This window comes from Pocillopora verrucosa, chromosome 5, assembly GCF_036669915.1.
Source record: "Pocillopora verrucosa isolate sample1 chromosome 5, ASM3666991v2, whole genome shotgun sequence".
Lineage (NCBI taxonomy): Eukaryota > Metazoa > Cnidaria > Anthozoa > Scleractinia > Pocilloporidae > Pocillopora > Pocillopora verrucosa.
In genome coordinates this window covers 22,552,104-22,575,603 of record NC_089316.1, presented here as the reverse complement: position 1 = coordinate 22,575,603, position 23,500 = coordinate 22,552,104, and the positions used below count along the sequence as shown (strand labels likewise).

The 23,500-nt window shown below is 38.4% G+C and overlaps 2 protein-coding genes across 2 annotated transcripts; both read right to left on the bottom strand.

Moving 5' to 3' along the window:
• Positions 1-267: 267 nt before the first annotated feature.
• On the bottom strand, positions 268-6,197 carry LOC131775514 (tetratricopeptide repeat protein 4-like). Its single transcript, XM_066166503.1, has 6 exons — positions 6,136-6,197; positions 2,897-2,965; positions 2,582-2,647; positions 1,864-2,025; positions 870-947; positions 268-551 (listed from the first exon to the last, which is right to left on the bottom strand). Exons 2-6 carry the CDS (start codon positions 2,961-2,963, stop codon positions 268-270), a joined length of 657 nt encoding a protein of 218 aa, XP_066022600.1. The 5' UTR covers positions 2,964-2,965; positions 6,136-6,197.
• Positions 6,198-7,885: 1,688 nt separating this feature from the next.
• LOC131775508 (stimulated by retinoic acid gene 6 protein-like) lies at positions 7,886-23,433 on the bottom strand. The gene is made up of 20 exons (XM_059091623.2): positions 23,229-23,433; positions 22,420-22,471; positions 20,963-21,048; positions 20,744-20,871; positions 20,265-20,385; positions 19,455-19,503; positions 18,563-18,697; positions 17,789-17,889; positions 16,721-16,788; positions 15,638-15,699; positions 14,425-14,527; positions 13,594-13,669; positions 12,920-12,995; positions 12,260-12,308; positions 11,996-12,122; positions 11,199-11,306; positions 10,943-11,106; positions 10,472-10,597; positions 9,368-9,421; positions 7,886-8,725 (listed from the first exon to the last, which is right to left on the bottom strand). The coding sequence occupies exons 1-20, from the start codon at positions 23,273-23,275 to the stop codon at positions 8,538-8,540; spliced, it is 1,920 nt and encodes a 639-aa protein (XP_058947606.2). The 5' UTR covers positions 23,276-23,433; the 3' UTR covers positions 7,886-8,537.
• Between the last annotated feature and the right edge of the window lie 67 nt (positions 23,434-23,500).

Genomic DNA, 23,500 nt, shown 5'->3' with positions numbered 1-23,500 from the left:
CTTCCTTTTTTTTTCGTATTTTGTTTGTTCCCCCTTCTAGGAAATTATGAACGTCATTGTCTGTACGCGATACAAAATTTTCAATGTTTTTGCAGTCGTAATTCGGTAGCATCAACAAATGACCATGGATTGAGAATGGTGAAGCCTTGGCAATTCATTCATCAGTATGACTAAAAAGCGAAAGGGGAAAGACAAGTGACGAGTCAGCAGCTGATTCGCAATATCAAACACACATGATAACATTGTTGTATGCTTTAACATGTGTTGTTATGGCTTTTCTCGGAGCTGAAAATTCTTGCATAGCACCCCGCAGTTTATATGATAAAAAGAAACACTGCTTGCTTTATGTCTAGATGAATCTGATCGGAAGGTATTGATTTTCTTTGAAATATTTCTCGCATTGCATCTCTTATCTCGCTTGAAATTCTCGTCAAAGGATACGGCCAATCCCATATGCAACCAGCTCCTTGCTTCTTCATACAAGCGAAGTTCGACACAAGCTCTGGCTCCTGAAAAGAATGCAATGATTGGTGGAGCGAAATAATTGATGGCTGTTAAGGTATAAAAGTGTGCAGAATGTGGAATTAGTTTTGCATTTAGTTCGTCCTAGACCACTGAAAAAATGAAGGAAATTAGAACTTGTGGAAGAATTGAAAGAGGACAATAAGAGTTAGTGCAAAGCGGCTAACAATATTAGTTTAAATAATTGAAGGCTTTTGGACCTTTTGGTGCGTTTTTACCCACAAAGTAGGCATTGACACACCGCATACAATTGACACTTGGGATGCAGTCACCTACCATAATTCATACAGTTTCCTTTTGACGAAATCACTTTTACGAGTTTTGATGACTATGGCTGAAAAACCCACCTTTCTTAATGGCTTTAATTAAAGTGGGTTCCAATTGAACAGCAACCGTTGCGTCATCGAGACACTGCGAGTAGTTTCCTATGGAATTCAGGAATTAATTTTAAGTAGTCATCAATGAAGTCATAGAACGCATGTAATTTGTGTAGAGCATCCGTTTATATGTTTGTCCTTGAAACTAGGCGACAAAAAGTTGCAATTGCTCAAACTACAGGCCTTCTCTGAGGATCATTACCTTCTAAGATTTTCAACCACAGGTCAATTAGAATTTTACTTCATTAAGATTGTGATCAGATTTCCTAAAAGAAATTTAAAATTTAAAGTTTGCCTCGCTCCCAGCGTATGGTCTCGTGTCTATTCTGGTAGTAGCGCCCAGCTTGTATTTAGGACGCACAGTTTCCAATCCCGTCGGGGACTTTTTTTTATGCTTAGTCTTCCGTAATTGCTTAAATTGGATTCTATTTGTGAGAATTGTTTCTTTGCTTGGAGCAGTTTGTGTATTCCTTTTAGAGGCGATAAATTTCCGAAAAAGCTGTGATGCCGCAAATCCGGACACCATATGACTGAGGGCTAACGCTCGAGACGTTAGCTGTGTAATCTCTTTACGGTGGCCAAATCAAATTACCCACTCATTTCAGATGACCAATGACGCCCTTTCTAAGTTCGATTCAGAAGCTGAATCAATGGGATCTAGATCCAAAGATTCCAACCCCAAAGATCGTGAAACAACCTCGAATTAACTAATCTTTCTTCCTCCCTCCCCCCCACTCTCTAAAAAGGGCAAACGCAGGATTTTTTAGGAGGGAAGGGAGCGTGTGTCGTTGGTTAGTTATTCTGTGGTATCAAAAATTATAAGTCTCTCACGACCATGACGGGCGTTTACAAGCACACAAGGACCACACCCCGGCTGTTGACTACGACCCTCGGTTATAATATACAGCTAGAGAACTCTATTAGCGCATGAAAAAGCCTAGAGGCTTGAAAAAGGAATCCTTACCCAAACGGAAATGAGCTGTTGCCCTGTTGCTATAAAGCTTGGCGTTAAGCCGTTCATCTTTGCAGTTCACTTGAAGTCCTTCCGTGTAGGAGTTTATCGCGTTATTAGATTCTCCTTTTCTGTATTCTTTGTTACCTTCCTCGAGACATACTTTCGCTATCCCTGAAAGCACACAAAGTAATGAATGCCAAATTTATAGTTAAAAACGAACCTTCAGATCATAACGAAACTTAGAGCTCTGCACAAAAAAATAACAATGATCAAAATTTTCAGAAAAAATGATATATGCATTTTTATAAAGTAAAAAATAAACAGGCTATTAGTAGTCTTGGCTGAAGCTTGCCTATTACCAGTTAGTTAATCAGGTGACTTTTAGGTCGAGAAGCTTTTGAACCCCATTTACACCTTGCGTACGTTTTCCATAGTATTAAGATAACCTTTCAAAGCGTGCGCAAGTTATTGACAAAAGGTAATTTTGTACAAAGTTGGTGAACTATGAGGGAGTCATTATCTTTTTAGGCGTTAACGACCCTTGCAAACTTTTCGTGCTATACAAATCAACTTGGTTTACGTTCGACTTTGAGTGCTGTACCTTAGAAGATGAATTTTATTGACTCTCAGCAAGTCATTCCCAGAACAGTACAAATTCTTGATGTAATTATGTCAAAACTACATTGGGACGCCTTTCAAAGAAGTTATTTTCGCCTGGTTTTCTCACCTCTTGAAGGGTCATCGTATATTCGCAGTTCTGAATCGCTCGACGTAATTTGACTTTCCTTTATCGCTGAAATTTCCAAGCGGAAAATATATTAATCTTTTAAGTGATCACAACTGTAAGAGCAATTATTTCAACATGCACACTATCCTCGCCACCTAGAATACCAACGCATTTATTAGATTCCAAAAACACATAAAACTTTCAATTGTAAACGTTTCAAAGATTACTGCTCACGATCAAAGATATACTTAACTTTTCGACCCAAAGGCCTAACAACCACTTCAAAATTATCACATAACGGTCTTTTTCTCTCACCTGTGACTGGAGGCTCATTGTTTAAGTCCAGTTCTTCCTCCGTTGTTGTAAGATTACTTTCCGCCATAACTGGAAATAAAATGGAGTCGATTCTAATGCGCTAGAAATCATGGTTACAAATCAAAGGAGACTGAAATGAAAGTAATCTAAAGAGAAGGTCGAGAAAAATAAAGAGTCCCAAGGTTTCTCCTGTCACGCTATCGTGGTAGCGTGACAGCTCGAGTCACGTTCCGCTGTGTTGACTTAACTGGACGTGGAAGGAAAGCCACTCGACCTATATTTGAACCGATAAACTTAAGACTCCTTAAAGTTTGTATATTTTACTTAAACATTATGCATGGATAACTTTTTTGGAATTTTGTATTATTATTGTTATCATCATTGAAGTTCTTTTTTTTTGTTTTGTTTTTTGCTTTTCTTGCGAACCACTAGGCTCTTTTAACCTAAAAGTTCGTTTTAAGTAAAAAGTTGGCATTAACCGTCAAAGGGCTTAGTACTCACTACTGAATCATTAAGGCAAAACACAGGCGAGGATTTGCGTAACCGTCACGAAGTCTACCATTCCCCCCCCTCTCCCGAGCCATTACTTAAAGGATCGCGTTCATATACCGTCACTCAAAAACACCTATCAACCAAAGGTCCCAGTTATTTCATAAAGCGCATGGGTAAAATTTTCCACAAAGCTAGAGAAAATTCCATAAATTTTCTTTTGAAAGAGCTAGTTAAATATGAAAAACTGAAAGTAGCTGGCCCATAACAAATTGTGTCGGAGAAAGTTTGGTTTTTTAATTTTTTAAATCAAATTGATTCAGAAGGCTCTGAATAAGAGGTTATTTTGGGGAACCAGAGAAATGACATTGGTCGTCCTCTTCGGCAATACTTTTGTTATCAAGAAAAATTATCTGCTACGAATGAAAAAAAATTGCGAACCAAGCGTAGCACGCGATGGAAGTAGTGAACGCGAAATGAAACAAGCAAACAAAAAACTGCTGATAGCGCAAATTAGGAAGATTATCTGTAAACACATTTCTGAGGACGAAAAATTATCTGTTGCTGTATGATTTTGAATGGGATATTCGGGAAATCTCTGTTGAACTGGACTATCGTCCTTCAGATTAAGACTCGGCACCATTATCGGCTTTCACTGAGCCTTCATTTTTACCTGTCAGCGTACGATGTAAACACGCAAACATATGTGCTAATTTATACCTTTGCGCGAAAAGCATATCTACTAAAACCGATTTCTGACCGAAAATCGGTTAGAAATAACACGACTAACCACCTAGAGGATACGTAACTTGAATTGCTCAAGACTAAAAAAATTTACTTTCAGTCAAGGTCTATGTTTTTATTGTGCCAATTTTCGAAGAGGAAGTCGAATGATGCTCACAAGCTTTCAAGAATCCAAAATAATTAACCGTGACGTTGGCGAGGTTTCGTTTTCGTACATGTTAAATAATTCGTATGAGTAACCACCTTGTGGATATGTAGTTTGAATAGTTGAAGACAAATATTTAGTTCCTGTGAATGTCTACATTATTATTGTGCCAAATTTTGCGGAGGAGGTCGAATAATGTTTGCAAGACTTAAAAAAAAAAAAAAAACCAAATTTGTTGTGACGTCGGCGAGGTTTCGTATTCATGCGTGATCGAGAATTAATAGTCATTGTGATTTAGGCCTTAAAATTTTCACTTTTGTTAGCTTTTTATCACGTTACTCCAATTTCTCTGCTATTTACATGCTGTGGGGGGATCCGAGAGGAAACAAGATTAGGCGAATCCTATGCAGTGATCGGCTACCCAAGAGTGCAAAATGAATTGTTTTTTAATTCCCTTTTACATCCCGCAAAAAAGGGGAAAAAAGAGGATTGTAGCCGGTTAAATAACTCCTATATTGCCATAACCAGACAATCTCGTTTTGTCACATGACTGAACAGTCAGGTTCACCTGGAGGTTTTGGCTACAATTGTGTAAAAGATACGTCTTCAGTCAAAACAAAGTAAAGCTCGAGGAGCTTCGTGAGTTGCGAGTGATATTTTTTTTCCATGCGACAATTTCTTTATTTACGAAGCCTTCTTCAAGGTCTTTAAGAATACAGCAGAGAAGAAGCTTGGCCTTCTCTAGCTCATACTTAGTCAGTGATGTACATATATTACACACCCGCAAGGATACGAAATTTACCATCGATTGTTGTAATATCGCTCTCTCTTTCGATCAAATATTTCAAACTCAAGATCATGGATAAATTTTTATCTAGCGGTGAACATGTATTATCCTACTTTTAATATAGATATCGACAACAAATGTGAATCACAGATCATTTTGAAACATTTTGAGAGCACCGAAACGCAGCTTGACAAAAAGCTACTTCAAATTTAGACATGAAAATTTCGCAAAATCTCATCAGAAGAAATGTTCCCCTTTTTTTAAAATAATTTTTTTATATTTTTATCATTGTTATAATTATTAAATTTTAAAGTTGAATTAAACCTTAGACACATTCGCAGATTAAAACCTTCCCGGAAAGTATTACCGTGATGTTGATAAATCCGATTATTAAGGCGACATTGATATTTTAACATGTGAAGACATAAATGGTGCGTTACTGCGTGCAGTGACGTCATGTTTTCTATTCCATTGGCATCTACAATACTGTTACAATTACAATACATGGTGAATTTTGCGACATCAAAACTGTAACCGCGATCTTAAGACATAGGGAAAAAAATTTTTTTATGGAAATGCATTTTGTATTTGTATTTTTTTTTTTAACCTCACGCCTCGTTTCGTTTTCGAGAAATATTGGCTGGTTTTGATGTTCACGAGAGTTATAAATAAAACAGGTCATCCAGCTCTGTCACGCTGTCATCCAGCTCTGTCACGCTCTCATCACGTGCGGCTGCCGCCTAATAACCTTTTAGCCCCCAAAATCATCCTTCCGATTGACAAATCAAACTCCCGCTTCGCGGTCGTCCGATTTTGTTAATCACTCTTACGATTACAGACCGAATTGGACTCCACTCGGTCCTATTACCATTAATCATATGAGAGAAACCAATGAATTTTTTTAGCGTGATGTAAGTGAAATATTTCATATGACAGCGGCAAATCAAGAAAATTCGATTGAAATGAAAGCTAATTGTTGTCAGGCGCAAGGAACATAAGATTACGCGCTTCCATTTTAAAAAACATGAGCTCTAAACAACTGTCATAATATGGAATTTAAAAATTGATTCGTACCTGTTACACTGTCTTCCTCTGAATCTCTCTATTCTCCAAACGATGCTCTTTGTTGTTTCTACATGCCTGAAAATATTAAGAACATTATTTGCTTCACAACAATATCGATGAAAACATGAAATATTTTATATTCACTAGTTTAAAACATTTACTAGTCTCGTTTAATTCCCAGAGTCGTGATCAAAACTTCCTTTTCTACTTCAAGTAAGTTATCGTTTGTTTATTTTTTTATTACTGTTTGTTTAAATGTTTCTGCGTGACGATTATTTCATTCTGCGATTCAAATTCAGTTATTCCCCTTTCAGTGGAAAACACCCGCAATTCCATTTTCTCCTCAGAGCAGGACACTCTCTGCCATAACTGGATCAAAAAGAATAATTTCAAACCGTGAGTTAAATATCGTAACAATACAATTCCTCTTCAAGTGATCACCTCGATATCTTACTCGTTTGCCGTGCTCACTCGTGAGATATCGAGGTGATTACGAGAAGAGTAACTCTATATTTACAAGCAAACATGAATTATTTTGTTTATTAGACAAACACTATAGTCCATTTACTAAGGTGCACACAAGACGGAATCAGTAATATCAATAAAATAGCAGTTGATATTCTCTTGGCAATGTTGTAGTTTCATAGATTCCTCATGGATATGTAAATAAGCTACCTAAAGGTCTTTTCATGATGACAATCTGTATGTCAGTATTGAGAAATAATTTTGTAGTTTAAATAAAAAAAGGAGAGTATGATTTTTTTTCCTCACTCGTCGGGTAAAGAACGATTCTAATTATTTTCACGAGTGTGTAATAGAGAAATTTTTGAGGATTCAATCTCTAGACCAGCAGATTAAGATTTATGAATATTTTTCATTCGACAATAGAGCTCAAAACGTTCTTTCTTTATCTATTTTCAGACATGACACAACTACATGTCAGATCTTAGCAATATGCAGGACGATTGTCATGTATAAAGAATGCGTGTTTTGGCGCATTAACAAGAGCTGCAAGGCGCTAAGTTCAAACTTTCAGATCGTGAAATCCGAAGGCCAAAGATTTGAAGCCTCGAGCGAAGTCGATATTATTCTTTCTCCCGCGCTCGACACGAGTAAATACGATCGATATTTCTTTCACTCTTTAGTCTTGTATTTCAAATTATTTTTTTACGTAATTTAGTCAATACTCGCCTATCTTATTCCCTGCAATGGATCCTCATTGACTAATTCTGTCCTCACCTTAACTCCTGCGAAGATGTGATTTTCCCCACAAGTGTGTAACAAAACGATGCACTTGGTAACACCAGCAGTATTGAAGAAGCTGAATATGAGCTCATCGAACTCGAAACTGAAAATCTTGTATCATTTGTTTATTTCGTGATACATGATTCTATTTTGTGGCTATGCTGTTTCACTATCATAACGCCAAGTTGGGACTTGGCGTCACACAACATTTTTTAGTTTTCATTTTCATTAATCAAGAGTGTAGCACGATAACATAAACTTCCTTTTTTTTTTTTTTCGCTGGTGTGGTCTGTCGTTAAACTGCCGCCTGTTTAGGTTGTAGGGCGCTGAACTGCCTTGCGGGAGGTCGAGGGTTCAAGCTGACTGAATTTGGAAGGGGATTTAAGAGCTACGAATTTCAGAGTACTCCAGAAAAAAAATAACGAACAGGAACGATTGGAGACAAAGGAGAGTACGAAATATTCAGTACTAGAGATAACGACTTAAACTTTATTCAGTTTAACAACTTCACACAACTCACAGGATTCCTCTGTAATTTAATCATTCATACAACGTGCCACAGCTAGGATTTCTTGGGCTAAACTAAGAGTCCTCTTACAGCCAGTTAAAAAGAACATCGTAAAAATATCGATCAATCACCTTAGAACTTCGATCAGGAGTACAAGTGGGAAGGGGGTTTAACCCTTGAACTTCTAAGATCTCATTAGTAATTCTCCCTACTGTCTGGCATAAAATACTCATGAATTTGGTGTTGGATCAACTTGTAGTCCCCTAATTGAGTTTTCTTCTTTATTCTCCTCACTTTTCTGCTTAATTATATGTTAATATTGTAAGGAGAAATTCTGTTTTGGTCACTCACAGGAGTTAAAGGGTTAATCGGACAAGGGACGAGAGGGTTCACCTTTTTTCTGGCGAGGGACAAAAAAAGAATTAAGAATTGTAATACGGCAATAATAGCCAGGTGCATTTTCACGCAGTTATAAACTGCTACCTATATAAGACACTACACACAGATCTGATCCTCACATACAAGACTACAACAGAGTTGAAAGTTTTGAATAGAAGATTGCGACGAGCGAGACCAATTACCCTTCGAATTGTTACTTCAGCTGGAAGTTCTATTTTTATTATTGGGTGAATCAATTTGGAAAAAGAAATTACCGAGATCAAATCGGTGTGACGGATCCATAGTTTGCATCTTTAATAGAGACGCTACATTTTTTGGCTTCTCTGGCACACCGCCGGCGATACTTCACGAGAGAGGGATTTCGAAGAAGCGTGAAAGCAAGGAACCAGCGGTTGATCGCCTGGTGAGACATGTGTGGTGGCCGGAATACACGGGCCTCAGGATGACCTTTAACAAAACAAGAAAAATCAATAAACAAACAGACAAAAATTAAATAAAAAGTAAACAAAACAAAGCCAAAGCGATTGGTTTGGTTGGTATGGAATACCAGTCAAGCCAACTAGTCTAGGTCGCAATCTAATGTAGGTCGCAGCTGTTGTTTGATATCGTAACGCAACGCCCTCTCTCCCCTCCAATAGATCGCGCTGCGGAACGTGACAAAAAACGGCCAAGAAGGAGACTAGGTAGATGGTCCTTCAAACTTCTTAAACAATTTCACCTTTTAAGAATGTGTTGAATATGCTATGAAGGTGTTTTACATCAAATGTTGAGTGGCAACAGACGTGCACTTGACTGCAGCAAGACATGCAAATGACAAAACCCGACGTCACTTACTCACGTGTACTAGAATGAATCCGAAAAAAAGACGAATGAAACAAACTTCCTCCTCAAATCTTAAAGCAAGTTGCCCAAGCTAGACATAATGTTCTGTATTTTTGGAAAAGGCAAACAAACAACAAACTTACAAACAAATACAGAAGCAAAAACAAAGAAATGACAGTTTGTCATTACATGTTACACTGGTGGCACAACTAATCGCCAATGTTTTTTCTTCCCAAAAAGGGACAAGATAAAAGCGACGAAACTCACCAGCAGAACTCTGATCCTCTGAATGCGAATTTTGTACACATAGGCCTGGTAACTCTAGAGTGAACAAAGATGATCCATCGATGGACGAAAAACTCCCGAAAGTATACAATTTCTATATATCCGCCATAACGAAAATTACTTGCTCGAACTGATAAGGGTGGTGATTAAATGACCGTAAATATAAATGAAAATCATGTACATGAACTGCGGATAAATAAATTATGGAAGCGATCTTCGCAGCATTGAACACTACTTATAGACGGGTTTATTTGGAACCAATATAATTACCAGCCCCCAGTTGACTTGTTAGTTCAGTTGGTAGAGCGCTATACAGGCATTGCAGAGGTCATGGGTTCAAATCCTGTACAGGCCTGAATTTTTTTGTTCATTACTTCGATAGCCTGAAGTGCAGGCGTCTTGTTAGTGCGAGCTGCCGCTAAAAGCTCGCGATCGTTTGTTCGACCGACAATTTTTGATTTGCAGTTAGAGTGGACAGTGGGGGTAGGGGGCGGGGGAGGGGAGAAAAGACGCCTGCCCGAAGAGGCTGTTAAAATGCCCTACGCCCCCTGATTAGTTGCGCTTCACTGCGTTTCCGGTTCAGTTGTTCAGTTGGTAGAGCGCTGTACAGGCTTTGCAGAGGTCATGGGTTCAAATCCTGTCAGGCCTGAATTTCTTTGTTCATTACTTCGAAGATCGCTTCCATATTCAATTCCTTATATTTACAGGCATTAAAGCTTTTTTATGTTTTCATTGTAAATAAATTTGAAAAGTTAAGATATTGAACAATTATTTTACTTCAGTTTCTTCAGTGCTCAACAAACAGCTCGATTATCATTTTATAATGGTAATAATAATCAACATCATCGTCATCATTATCGTTATCACTACAATTATCATCATCATCGTTATCACTTTAATTATCATCATCATAATCTCGATTATTATCACAACTTTTATCGTTAATCTAATCCTTCCACAACGTTATCGTTATCAATACCGTTATCATCATAATCATTTTGTTTTAGATGGAGTCGAAGACTAAATGTTTAAAAAACCCTGAGTCCAAACCCTTTACTCCTCTAATACTGTTAGTATCTTCCTTACCCTCCCTCCCCACTGTGCCATATTGACGATCCTTGTTGCTGTTGATGAGCAGCTGGCAAAACATCAGCATAACAGGGTGGTTGTGAGCCACCAGTATGTGGATGAATCCCAGATATGCCACGAAGGCTGGAAAATAGCGTTAAAAAAAGATGATATCATGAAGACCCTGAGCGAATGAAATAGCAAGCAAACTAAAAACATACACACGAACACGCAAAAGAACAGGAAGAAAAATGCCTCATTTTGTTTTGTTTTTGTTTGTTCGTTCGTTTTTTCCTTGTCTTTTATTATATTAGACGAGTTCGTCGTTTGATGATAATTATTTCTCCTACAGAATTTACTTTTAAGCCTCGACTTGCTGAATTCGAACCAATCTTCCTGGCTCACCTCCAAGCAGATTGATCGTGACTCATCACGACAGATTTCTAACGTTTACAACTTATCCCCACCCCTCCCCTTTTGCTTCCATACCTTTGTCCCAAGTCTGGAATCCCTGCATCAGCGACGTTCGGTCGATTCGAGAGATGAAGATCACTCCTAAAATCATGCCTTTTAGAATTCGCATGATGCAGGAGAACAGTCCAAGAAGTATATTGTAGAAGAAGAAGAAGTAGGACATAATAGAATAAAACCGTCTGTGGAAAAACCATCTCAGTAAGAAAATGGAGAAGAAGAAAAAAGGAAAAAAATGGCACATGAAATACTTACTTATTTCGTATCAACTTGCCTGTTATCAACAGTGATTGTGATGTTCGGAAAGTCTCTGTCTCGAAATACGTAGTAGGTGAGGAATAACTGGTACAGCCACAAGCAAATCGCCAAGCAAATTGGTGGCCTGAAATGGCATTCATAAAAAAATCCATTATCCCTTGGAAGTGCTAGGGGTGGAAAGCGTACACTGGGGGGAGGAGGGGAAGGACACCACCTCTGATCAGTCGTGTTTGAGGTACGCACTGTAAAAAATTGACCGAGATTGACCCCCCCTCCCGCGCGCTTCGCACCAGGGCCATAAATCTAAGCAGAGTACTCGGTCCGTTTATTACAGTAAGGACCTCGAACACGATCAATATGAGGTATAAAAATATCCTATAAGACGTTTTGGTGTGTATTCTCGCTGAGTAAGTGTACGAGTTATGCCTTAATGTAAACAGAGAGTAAAATACTAAGCAATACCAGACCAAAATGTCGGATAAGTTATTTATTATCTAACTGTTTGTTTTTTTCTGTCAAGTATTTCTGCTCATTTCGCGTACGACGGGGAAAGCAAAGAAGCACAGTCGCGGGCAGTCGACCAGTTAAACAGGTTTCTACTACAATACAAAAAAACCAACAGTACAGTATGACAGGATAATTGTCCTCTGTCCGCCCGTTTTTTGTACTCTACTTTGTGCAGTTGGGCAAGGAGTATCCTTCTCCTTTCCCATTGTTGACGGAATGTTTATTTCAAACTGATTAAGGTAATAATAAGGTAAACAAATTGGTAAAGTTCATGTTTAACAGTGAATCTAGCAGCATGAAACTTACGCAAAGGCCTGTCCAATATTTTTGTACACCTCTAACATTTCCGGTGAAACTAAAAAATCGATGTACTTGAAAATGGCAGTGAGGCTGACAACTATGATGGCCAGGAAAAAACTCAATACAGTGTATCCTAAAAATAATAATAAATGTCATTAGTTGAAAAGCTTAAAAAATAGCCCAACATACCCCAGGTAAAAATATTTGTTTTTGACATCTTGTAGAAAAAATATTTTACATTGTAAATTTTCAGAAACGCCTGTTACATACCTGTTAGAACAAATGCAATCTGATATCCAGAAAATAACAAACTTTGTCCCTGAAACAACAGTGACCAACATAAATTTTTCAGTAAAAAATCAACCACTTTTGTTGACATGGAAAGTTCTTGGTTTTAATCGAACTAGTACACGTGAGTAAGTGACGTCGGGTTTTGTCATTTTTATGTCTTGCTGCAGTCACATGCACGTCTGTTGTCACTCAACATTTTATGTAAACTCGTTTCTAAGGGTCCGTTGTTGGAGGAAAGGGTCTCATAATTCCAATAAAACAGGTTAAGCATGATCAATAACCAAAATTGCCCGATGTCTTACTGACTTGATAAGTTCGAACGCGAACGAGATCTGGCTGCAAAGAAGTCAAAGTCGTGAGATGTCAGGGTTTTGAGCATTAGTAACTGTCGCACATGCAATCATAACACACTTGCTAGTTCGTAAATTACACTTGTCTTCACCCGAAAGACTGTATTTTATATTTGTATAATATCTAACCCTCAAAGTCTTATCCAATCCAGGCGCACGTGGCCCTTAGCAACATACAAGACTGTCAGTCAAAACCTGGCGACGTATAAACTTATGCATCACAAACTATGTAACGCGAACTATAGCACAAAGTAACGCAACACTGGAAGCAGAAGGCATAGTAACCCACCACTAAATTCGCAGGAGAGACAGTCACGTCTTGGAAAAAAGTTCTTTGGCCTCGATACATCTGTAACATATTGTCTCTTGAATCAAAAATAACATATTTGTAAGCTATCATTCAAATGGAGTACTGAGCAGGTAAGATTGGTGAAATAATAAGATCTGAAAGGTTTAAAAGAGTGGGATATTTAGCAAGATGCTTGAGCTTAGCGAATTATCAGTCCTTTCTCCTCCTTCAAAGTAAATTATGACATAGCTCGTAAATTTGCCTCATCAAATTCAATTGCGCGAGCGTGCTTCATATTCCTATTGTGCACGCTCATGACGTCAGCAAACAAATCCATCGCGAAAAAAAATTTTCCATCGGGTTAAAAATGTTATAAAACAATTGGTCCATACATCAGCTGTGCGTTCATCGAGATATGAAGTACTTGGGAAGTTTGGAGAGCACTCAAGAAGCTCTTACACATCTTTCGTGCTCTCCAAACTTCCCGCGTGCTTCATATCTCGAGGAACGCATGCTGACGTATGAACCAATTGTTAATTTACATGTTGAAGACTTAACCCTTTCATCATCATCATCATCATCATCAGTATGCATATTTTCCATACTGTTCTTCTTATCTCCCAAGAAGACAAAAACACAATGATCGTGAGGACATCGAATCTTATTTAACCTACCTGTGGCATTTCATAAAATGCAGCATCAACAAAATAGAAACGGTAGCTGCTGTAATAACTCCTCCCTCCAAAGCATCTGTTTCAAGTCACAGTAAAGTACAGCATTAGTCTCGTTTGACTTTGAAGGTACAAATATCATATAAGTGAACTGCGGTTTAAGAAATGAATATTTACGTGATCTTTGCAGTGATCGATGAAAACTGGGAGCTGGTCTCGCACTATGCTGGGTTGTAATAAACCCAGTTGGCTTGTTAGTTCGTTGTTAGAGCACAACGCCAGTAACGCAAAGGTCATGGGTTCAAATTCTAAACAGACCTGAATTTTTTTCAGGCCTTATTCCCACTACTGCGTAAGCGGTGTTCATTACTAAGAAGATCGCTTTCATATTCATCACGCAGACCTTCCACGGCCAATTGCAGTTACAGTCACACGGTTAGATCTGGGTTCGAGACTTGTAAAGCATATCAAGATCGACAGAATTGCACACAATTGCGGGTCTTGAATATTACAACATAGCTCAGGTGGCGAGTGACACCATTTTTCGAGAAAGCGAGATTTTTGTGTATTCATCCATGTCCTTGCTGGCAACATTTTAAGCTTGTTTTTTTTTTTCTTTTGACTCACGTCAGTAACTAAAGTAATTTTAATTTTAATAAAAGATTGGCTATCTGAAGAAAATACCAGATTGGCAAGTGGATGGAATAGCGGAGTGGGGACTGACGGAATAAAACTAGGGGAGTTACAAAATACATTACTTACAAGGTTACAGTTCCTATACAAAACAGTTAGTTTATTTTCCCCAATAAATTCCAAAAAATGCCTTAAACTTACGAAATAAGAGAGGAACAAATCCCCGACAAATGGGGCCGTGAACACAAGACGAGACAAATTCTTTTTCGTAGTAATCAAACAACGAGAGATAATGCAACATAACCTGAAAAAAAAATAGGAAGAAATAGTATTTTTTTTTAATTATTTGGCGTTTATCATAAAAACTACGGTGTTATACAAGGACTACCAGCCCTGAGAAATAGAGAATAATACATAGGCGTGCGTAGATATGGAATTTCTCTTCGAGTGTTTAACTGCTGCGCTCACTCGTGAGATGTCAAGTTGAACACGATAAGAGAAATTCCATATCTACAAGTAACCCTGTATTATTTTGTTTATCATATAAACACAATAGCCCTTCAGTGGGGAAGAAAAGCCGACTTCATTAATAAATGAAAATAAATGAATCGACAATCCTCGAATAACAATGGTAGAGTGCGTTGGCGCTCACTCTTAAGATGGAAAAATGCGTTGAATCATGATTATAAAAACAACAATGGCCGTAATTTTCGATTTACAAAATTCTCATTTATTGACTTTGTCCTTACCGACAGAAGAAGTCTTTCAGGTAAACGGCCAAAATCGGCCAGTAGCAAATCATCTGGTAGTCGATTTTTATTCTCAGCCGAGAGAAATGCTACCACCAAAGCCACTGAATACGCAACTTTCGGCTTTTCTTTTAGTATAATTGGTTTTCTTCCTCTTCAAGGAAAGTTTGAACCTCATTGTCTGTTAGCGATACGGATTGTTTAGTGTTTAAGCCGCCATAATTCGAGAAAGCTCCGACAAACAACTTGTATTAAGAATCGTGAAGGCCGTTCATTCATCAACCCGGCCGTGTGACGCCAAAGGCGAGTAACATGTAAGCAGCTGATTGATTATATCAACAAACGTAAAAAAACACGATATTTTTTCACGTGTGTTGTTACGGCTTTTCTCCGGGCCGGAAATCCTTGTGTAACATCGCAGTTTATGTGATAAAAGCTGTTACAACACACGTGAAAAAATACGATATTTTTTACGTAATAATGCAGCGAAAATTTATGCGAATTTGCGTGGAAAGCTGCTCCAATCTTAGTTTAAGGCTGCGTTTTAATGTGAAGAAGGTTTTTTAATAGCTCCGTTTTCGGTAGAAAATTTATCCAGATAGCTTGTGAACAGTGGGCGCAACCGAAGTCATTGCAGTTACATGACACGGAAAAATCAAACTGACCTGAAACACAATTATTCCTGCAACCACTAAGGTGGAAATTAATTGCGTTGAGAATTTAAAATCTGAAATAAAATCTATGTATCAGTTTCATATTTTTGTCAAACACTATTAATCAAAAATTTAGAATATAGACAAAACTAAACTGAACTAAGAAAATATCAGTAAAGTACCTGAAAAGAACTAAATAAAACACTGAATTAGTTTTGAGTGGCATGCAGCGTTAACAAATGCACCTCCAATTCGTGAGAGTGAAAAAGAACACGAATGTTAACCCTTCAACTTCCAATAAAGTAAAAGGTAAAAAGGAAAACAGGTAAGCAGTACACTCAAACGTTTTGATTAGAAGTTGTATCTCGCTTGACCTAACACCAAATTCACGTAACTGATTTACAAGGAAATGTGTAACAGCTAGAGGAGAGAGTTGGCAGTTAGATCGTGGGAGTTAAAGGGTAAACTGTTTAGCAAGGAGCGTAGAATCGATAAAGAAAACGGCAGGTCAATTTTCATAGGTTATTCGTCACCGAGGTAATTCTTGACTAGGGAATTTAGTATTATCAACTGAGTTGAACACGTAAATTTGCCGCCGTAAGGAGTTTCAAAGCTGACGTTTCGAGCGTTAGCCCTTCGTCAGAGCGATTAACGAAGGGCTAACGCTCCAACTGTCAGCTTTAGGAATCTTTACGGAGGCCAATTTACGTTATCAACTCAGTTGATAATACTAAATTACCCTGTTATACTCTCCCACCAACGCAGCACCGCTGTTTCTTTAGAAACTTACCCCCTTGACCTTCCCTCTTGTCATTGAGCCTTCTGCTCCCAAGATCTCATTAGCAATTCTCTGTACTGTTTGCCATACAATTATTACGATGTCAGTTCAGAGAATTTTGTATTGGATCAACTGATATTCCCCTAAATGATATTCTTCTTCATTCTCATCACTTGTGTACTTGATATTGTGAGAAGAAATTATTTCTTTGTCATTCATGGGAGTTACAGGGTTAAGCAATGTAACAATCTCAATATTAAATTCCAACCAAAAGAATTTTATTGTCTATTAGAAGCAATCAGATTGATGGAACCAACCTCCTCTCGGTCTGTAGATTTTACAGATCAGCCTCTTGTACCATTTCTCGTCAGCCATGGTTCTGGAACTTAATTATTCCAATGTCAATTTCTACTTTAGCTTTATAGGATAACAATTGTTTTCCACTGAGGGGCCGGGCATTATTCATCACTGGGGAAGGGGGTGGGTCAAAAGATTTTTTTGAGGTGGTAGTAGAGGGGAGGGAGTCGCATGGCTTTCAGGGGGGAATGAGGGGGAATTTGTCGTTGTTAGTAGGGTATAAAAGGGATACTATAAAAACTTAAATGCTCTATAACTGCTAGTAAGGGGGATCAAAACAATTTTACAGAGCCTAATGAGAGACCCCCTTTTTCCCTTCCTTTCCTGCGATGAGTAATGAACGGTCGCTTACTGACTAATGCCTATTTCGCACCTGTGATAGACTATTTTCAAATCGAATTACCAAACAGTTCCAGTTAACCTTCTGGAATTTACCGGATGAATTCTGGGGGAAATCACGCACCTCACCAGTGGTGTTTAGATTGTTCTCCACTCGAGACAATTCGTAAGTCTACGTGCGACCCAAAATCGTTCCCAGTTTCTCCTCTCTTCATCTCTCGGGGAAGTAATTTTCATGGGAGAGGGGCTGGGTGAGAGAGACACAGCGTCTGCACGTCGGGCATGCACGAGGAGATCAATTCTGGCCAGCCGCGCGCTGATTTCCCGCGCAAAATTTCAAAGGAAAACACGAGAAACAACTTTTGTCTTACAATATGAGTGAAAGAAAATTGAAATCTTATTAGAAATCTGTGAAAGGAAACAAAAGTAGGGAAAAGGAGAACTCGAGAGTTTTCGAACACATAGCTTATTCAAGTACGAGTTTCCTGTTGATTTGCCAATCTGTTTTGAGCTTTACCACAAAAGTTATACGCCTTTAAATTACTCTGACTTACTAACTCGTGTGACACAACTTGAGCTTAACAAACTGAAAGCACTCCACCTAATTCGCACATGCACAAGCGAGCAGCCACATTTTGAACGCCAACCCCATGTCATCTTTGGGCTAAACAAGAGAACAGCATACTTACGTATTCGATCCTAAAGTCAGCAACTGCTTGACGTGAATACGCCCTGATGCTTCGATCAAACAGGTGTGATGTTCATCAGCCCCCAAAATTTCTGAATAGTGCTGTACAGTGCAGAAGTTAGAAAGGATTTTGCGAAATTTTCATAAATTTGTGGTTTTGGGGAAGAAGTAGAGTCGTTGGAAACTTTCCATATTGGGGTTGGCTGATGTTTGGGGGATCACATAGTTTTCAGGGGCAGTGAAGAGGGATCGTTGGTACATAGACACCAGAAAGATAATAATAAACAAAACGGGAGCATATATGGAAAAGAAAATCTGAGTTTTTACGGTCAAGATTACCACCTGACACATAATTCAAATATGTTTCCATTGGACTGATAGAAAATTACGGCGTTTTTAGGAATCGGTCTCCATTTATCGGGAAGGGAGAGGGGGGAGTTGACGGAAAATAGGAGGATTCTGGTTGTATCGCTATAAAACTTACCTGATTCCCTAACTAAGCCTTTGTAGTATTCTAGTATCCTCCCTAATAGGCAACGAATTTTGGAGAGTTTACCCAAAGATAAATTCTGGCCGACTAATCTCCCCTCCAGTGATAAAAGCCATGTCATCTCCCCAAAATCCTGCAAACCACCCACCAACCCCCCCTCCCCCCAGGGATGATTATCATCCCCAGGGATGATTATCAGCGGAATTTTTCGTGATTTAATTTTTTTAAAATTAAATTTTCATACTATAAACGAGTAACATCATCTTTTTAACAAACGGAACTTACCCAAGATGACAGCACTCGGCACTGCTTTATTTGCAAAACAAGTAGCACAGCAAACCTCAGAGCAATGAACAGTAGACAGAGGTAAGTGGGAACTTTGCCAAGGAATTCAATATATTGCTTGGTTTTTATATCTTCCTAAAAGAATAAAATGAAAACTTCAATTTGCAAGTTCATGCAGAGCAGAGCTCGGTGACTTAAGAGAATGAATTCTTTAGTCGACTAGCTTCAGGAATAAACAAACGAAAAAACGCAAGAACGAGCACACGAAAGAACAAAGGAAGGGACGAGAGGGCGAGCAGGTGAATGATTAAACACACCAGCGCGCGCAACTCAGCGGTCAAGCTTAGGGCATGCGTGAGGGGATCAAATTTGGGCGCTCGCGCGCCAATCTCCCGCGTAAAGTTCTTGAGGAAAACATATGAACCGCTGTCTCACAAACTAAGCAGAAAAAAGTTGGAATGTTCAGGAAACCAATAAATAAAACAAAAGGAAAACTCGAGACTTATTGAACACAAAGGTTATTCAAGCACGGGTATCCCGTTGATTTACCATTCTGTTTCGAGCTTCACCAATCAGGTCATACAGTTCTAAAACACCACGACTCACTAACCTGCGTGGTGTTTGGTGACTCAGTTTTGTGAGTCAACTTGGTTCTGACAGCCTAAAAGCACGTCTCATAGTCTTTATAACTTTTATATATAAGCAGAATTTGACCACTGTGCCTAGCCAATGGCTCATCGGAAAAAAATCAATAAATAGGAATGAAAATAGATTAACTACTATAACAACAAGCACCTTGGCGAATGCCAGATATTTACATGATGATGATGATGATGATGACGATGATAATGATGATGAATATTATTTTTATTATTAAAACTATGTTTCTTACTACATAAGATTCCGTGCACTGAAATTCAATCACAAGTCCAACGATGAATCTGAAAATAATGAACGAAAAACAAAAAGATATAACTGTGTTTTTGTGGGAGTTTACGAATTATTCTTTCAACACCTATACAATTCATGGTTGATTGACTGATTCACTTACTGACTAACTGGCTGGTTCACCGATGGACTAACTGAATGGCTAACTGACTGACTGACTAACTATATAAGGGACTGACTGCCTGACTGACTGGTTTACCGTCTAATTGAATAGTTTACTGACCGACTGGCTGGTGGAGAAACGGACTGTCAAAAATGATAAAGAAACTGTGGTGCTGCGTCGATGCGAGAGGATAGCAGGTAATTTAGTGTTAACAACTGAGTTGAAAACGTAACTCAGCCACTGTAAAGAGTAAAAAAGCTGACGTTTCGAGCGTCAGCCCTTCGTCACATTGAACGTGCGCCAAACGTAAATACAGGAAAAAACACAGTAGGGGAGAAAAGATGAGGAAAGAGAAATCCTAATTTGAACGAATGCCTTCGGAAAGTTTTAACAAAAACTGCTTTTAAACTACCTTTTATTCCCAAGATCAGATTAGTAATTCCCCTTACTGTCTGCCACACAAATCAGAGGATGTTAATTTGGAGAATTTGGTACTGGATCAACTTATAATCCCCTCCTTGATATTTTCTTCATTCTCATCAATTTTCTGCCTAATATGTAATTGATATTGAAAGGAGAAATTCTGTCTTGAACATTCATAGGAGTTAAAGGATTCAGTCATGGCCTATTTGTAGATGACATTGGTCTTACCGCATGGTAGCATAAAGAAAACCCAGCAAAGAGCCAGCCAGTCTGTTCTCAGTTGTCAAACAGGCAAAAAATGGGTAGAACAGGATTCCATACTCAAGAACAGAAAAAAGAGCAGAAAAAACTAAAAAGAAAGATAACGCACATTGTGGTTATTGCAGGGTAATAAACCTAATGCAAGGCATAATATTAATGCAGGGCGTAATTTAAGAAGATGGGTATGCTCATTTCCGCATTAGTTTGTTCTCTGTATATCCTGCAAAGCAATTCTATCGCGTAAAACATTTTAGAGAAATCCGTGGTCATTGTCACGTTCCTTCGTTAAAAGTACCGACCTTTGATAGTCTCTCTAACTTAAGTAATCCACTTTTACGCAAAATCTTTTGCAAATAGCAGTAATCCGAGAGATTCTCAAGACAAAAATCGCCAATGCGCAGACTCTGCTATCATCGTGTGTTTGGGAAGCCTGTGGATCTACTAACCTGATAACCATGGTGGGTCTGCGAATTCCAATGTTGAGTTAGAGAAGAAGGTACTGGCTGTGGCTCCAAAGGTAATAGCGATAGTATACCTGTTGATTTTGTCTATTCCTCCCAAGAAGTTGATTGGTCTGAAACACAAACAAGTACAAATTGTAGCTCCAAAGCCATTATTTATAGGTTTATTTCTACTGCCAAGATAGAAACGAAGCTTCAACTTACATTAACAACCCAGGGTATCCTTTGCAATATTCAAGTTTCCACCTGCTACGACGTTTGAGACATGACAGTATCAAAATAATGACAATCTATAGAAAAGAGAAGAATAATGTTATGTAAAAAAGGCCATTTTACAGTTGTGTACTTAGTTGCCAACCCTTTGACTTGGAGAGAGGCTGAAGGTGACCTCGTTATGATGAAGACCAGAATCTAGTCAGCATGATCGATAACAAAGTAATTTTCGATTGAAAAACAGCTAGGTTTGTATGAAATCAAGGTCAACCTTAGCCTCACTTCTGTTCAAAGGCCTGGAAACCAACTGTAAAATGGACTGTTGGGGGAGAATTTCGAGCCGTTGAGAACGATCTACCGAATGAAAGAGCAAACGAACTAATGAATGAAAGAACAAAACTAACAGACGAAATAAAGAACAAACGAACTGAACTGCAGAGGAAATGAACGAACGAACCGATCGAACTAGCTGACGAACGAGCACCGAGGACGAACTGAACGGAAAACGATCACGAATGAAGAACCCACGAACGGACAAAGAAACTGGACAAATAAACGAACGCACGAACTGAACGAATCCCATGAGCGAAAAATGAAGAGAAATAAAAAGAAAACAATGATAATATAAAATTAAAAAAATGAATTTCAAAAGCATCGTGAGGCTCATCAAAGCGATATCTTACTTCGTGCTGCTGCGAAGCCTTGGAAATATAATAATTATAGTGATAATAAACAATATTTAAATATTGACTTTTAGACCATTTATCTTTCACAACTATTTGAAAGATTGATTTCTAAATAGTTGCTTTTTATGTTGATAATTTTACCAGTGAACTCTTATTTTGCTTTAGCTATGCAAGTTCTTCGGAGTCAATATACATTTTTGTACATAAAGCACGATTTGTTTTCGTTCTGTATCCATCTGTAAATATTCTGACTGAGTTGTGAATAAAGCTCTACATATAATAATAATAATAATAATAATAATAATAATAATAATATTAATACTAACAATAATGGGATTAAGCTGTTGAAACTCTACGAGGTGGCTCTTCTTATCCACTGAAACAAATTGTAACGAAACGAAGACACAAAACGTCTTTTATAAAAACCCGACCAGGTGGAGGCAACCAGCAAGCAAAGGGGTTGAACTTGGGGCAACTGAAAACAAACTCCATGAGTAGCAGGATGGGAGACTTAAACTCGCGACCACCAGATTACAAGTCCAGCGGTCTAAACACTCGGCCACACAACCCCACAAGAAAAACAACAACATGTCAACGCATGAACGAACTGGTCGAACGAACAAACGAATGAACGAAGTAAGCGGAAAGAGTTCGATTAAATAAAGAGAATTATAAACTGGGAGCTAGATAGTTTATCTTCCCATCTCTTTATCCGTTTGTTTTATCAGCACTTCCTGCGTGTTCAGACGATTGTTCACTTACCGCGGGAGCGAGACATCCATGATCAAATTTCCTCTCAGTCTGTACACATGAACTGTAACGCAACAAAACATATATAAAAACATCAATCAATCATATCGGTTTATAAGTGATCGTTACACATGAAGAACAATAGTAGTATGTGAAACTTTCTGAGAATTCTACAAGGGAGACTGCGTGACGCGTGGCCAAGCTTTTCTGATAATTATCAAAATGTCAAACCACGACGTTTCATGGAAACCTTCGCGGATTAATGAAAGTTTGAAAATCAAATTTGCCACCTTGTGATTGCCAGGCGCTTCACTCATTTCTAAATAAGTTACCTGTAGTTTGCTTGTTTGTTGTTTTTTCTTTTTGAAAACTTTGTGCCTATAAAACTCGTCAAAATAAACTGATATGCGGCGTGATGTTTGCCTGAAGACGTTGTCATTGCGTGACGCTGTCGAAATGGCCGACATTCGACGTTCATTCAACATTCTTCTGAAGCACGTATGAAGTTTAGCATATAAGTGGACACTGTATGAAGTACTATGAATATTCCTGTGGATAAATATTGCTTAGAAAGTGGAGTTCTAGAGAACATAACGATAATCTTTTACCTTGAAAATTCTAAACGGGTTGAATGTCAAAGCAGAACTCTTCTCCAGCAATAATTATGGTGGAATCCAAATGGTATTTAAATCGCACAAACTTATCGACTGTTGCTGCAGGAATCGGCTCGGTTCAAGGAAAGCTTTGTTTTCGTAGAAGTTTGACATAAACCGGAAGTCTATTTTAAGAATATCCGAATTCATAGAAAAGACAATACTTACGACCCTTCGGTGTCGTTGGAAGAGTGATTTGAAGAAACTTCTGTCATGTTAAAGGCTGGGTGAATTATCGTGGACGTCAACTTAAACGGTAATTCCCACAAATATTCGCGTCTGTCAAGAGTTCCCTTCGGTTAAAAAACCTTCGCATTCGGCTCTACGCACTAAACTTCCACAAAACGACACGCGCACGTGTACTCGAAGCATCCAAACGTTTGTACCTCACTTTAACGTTATGCAAATTATTCCCCTTATCGAATTACACATGGATAATG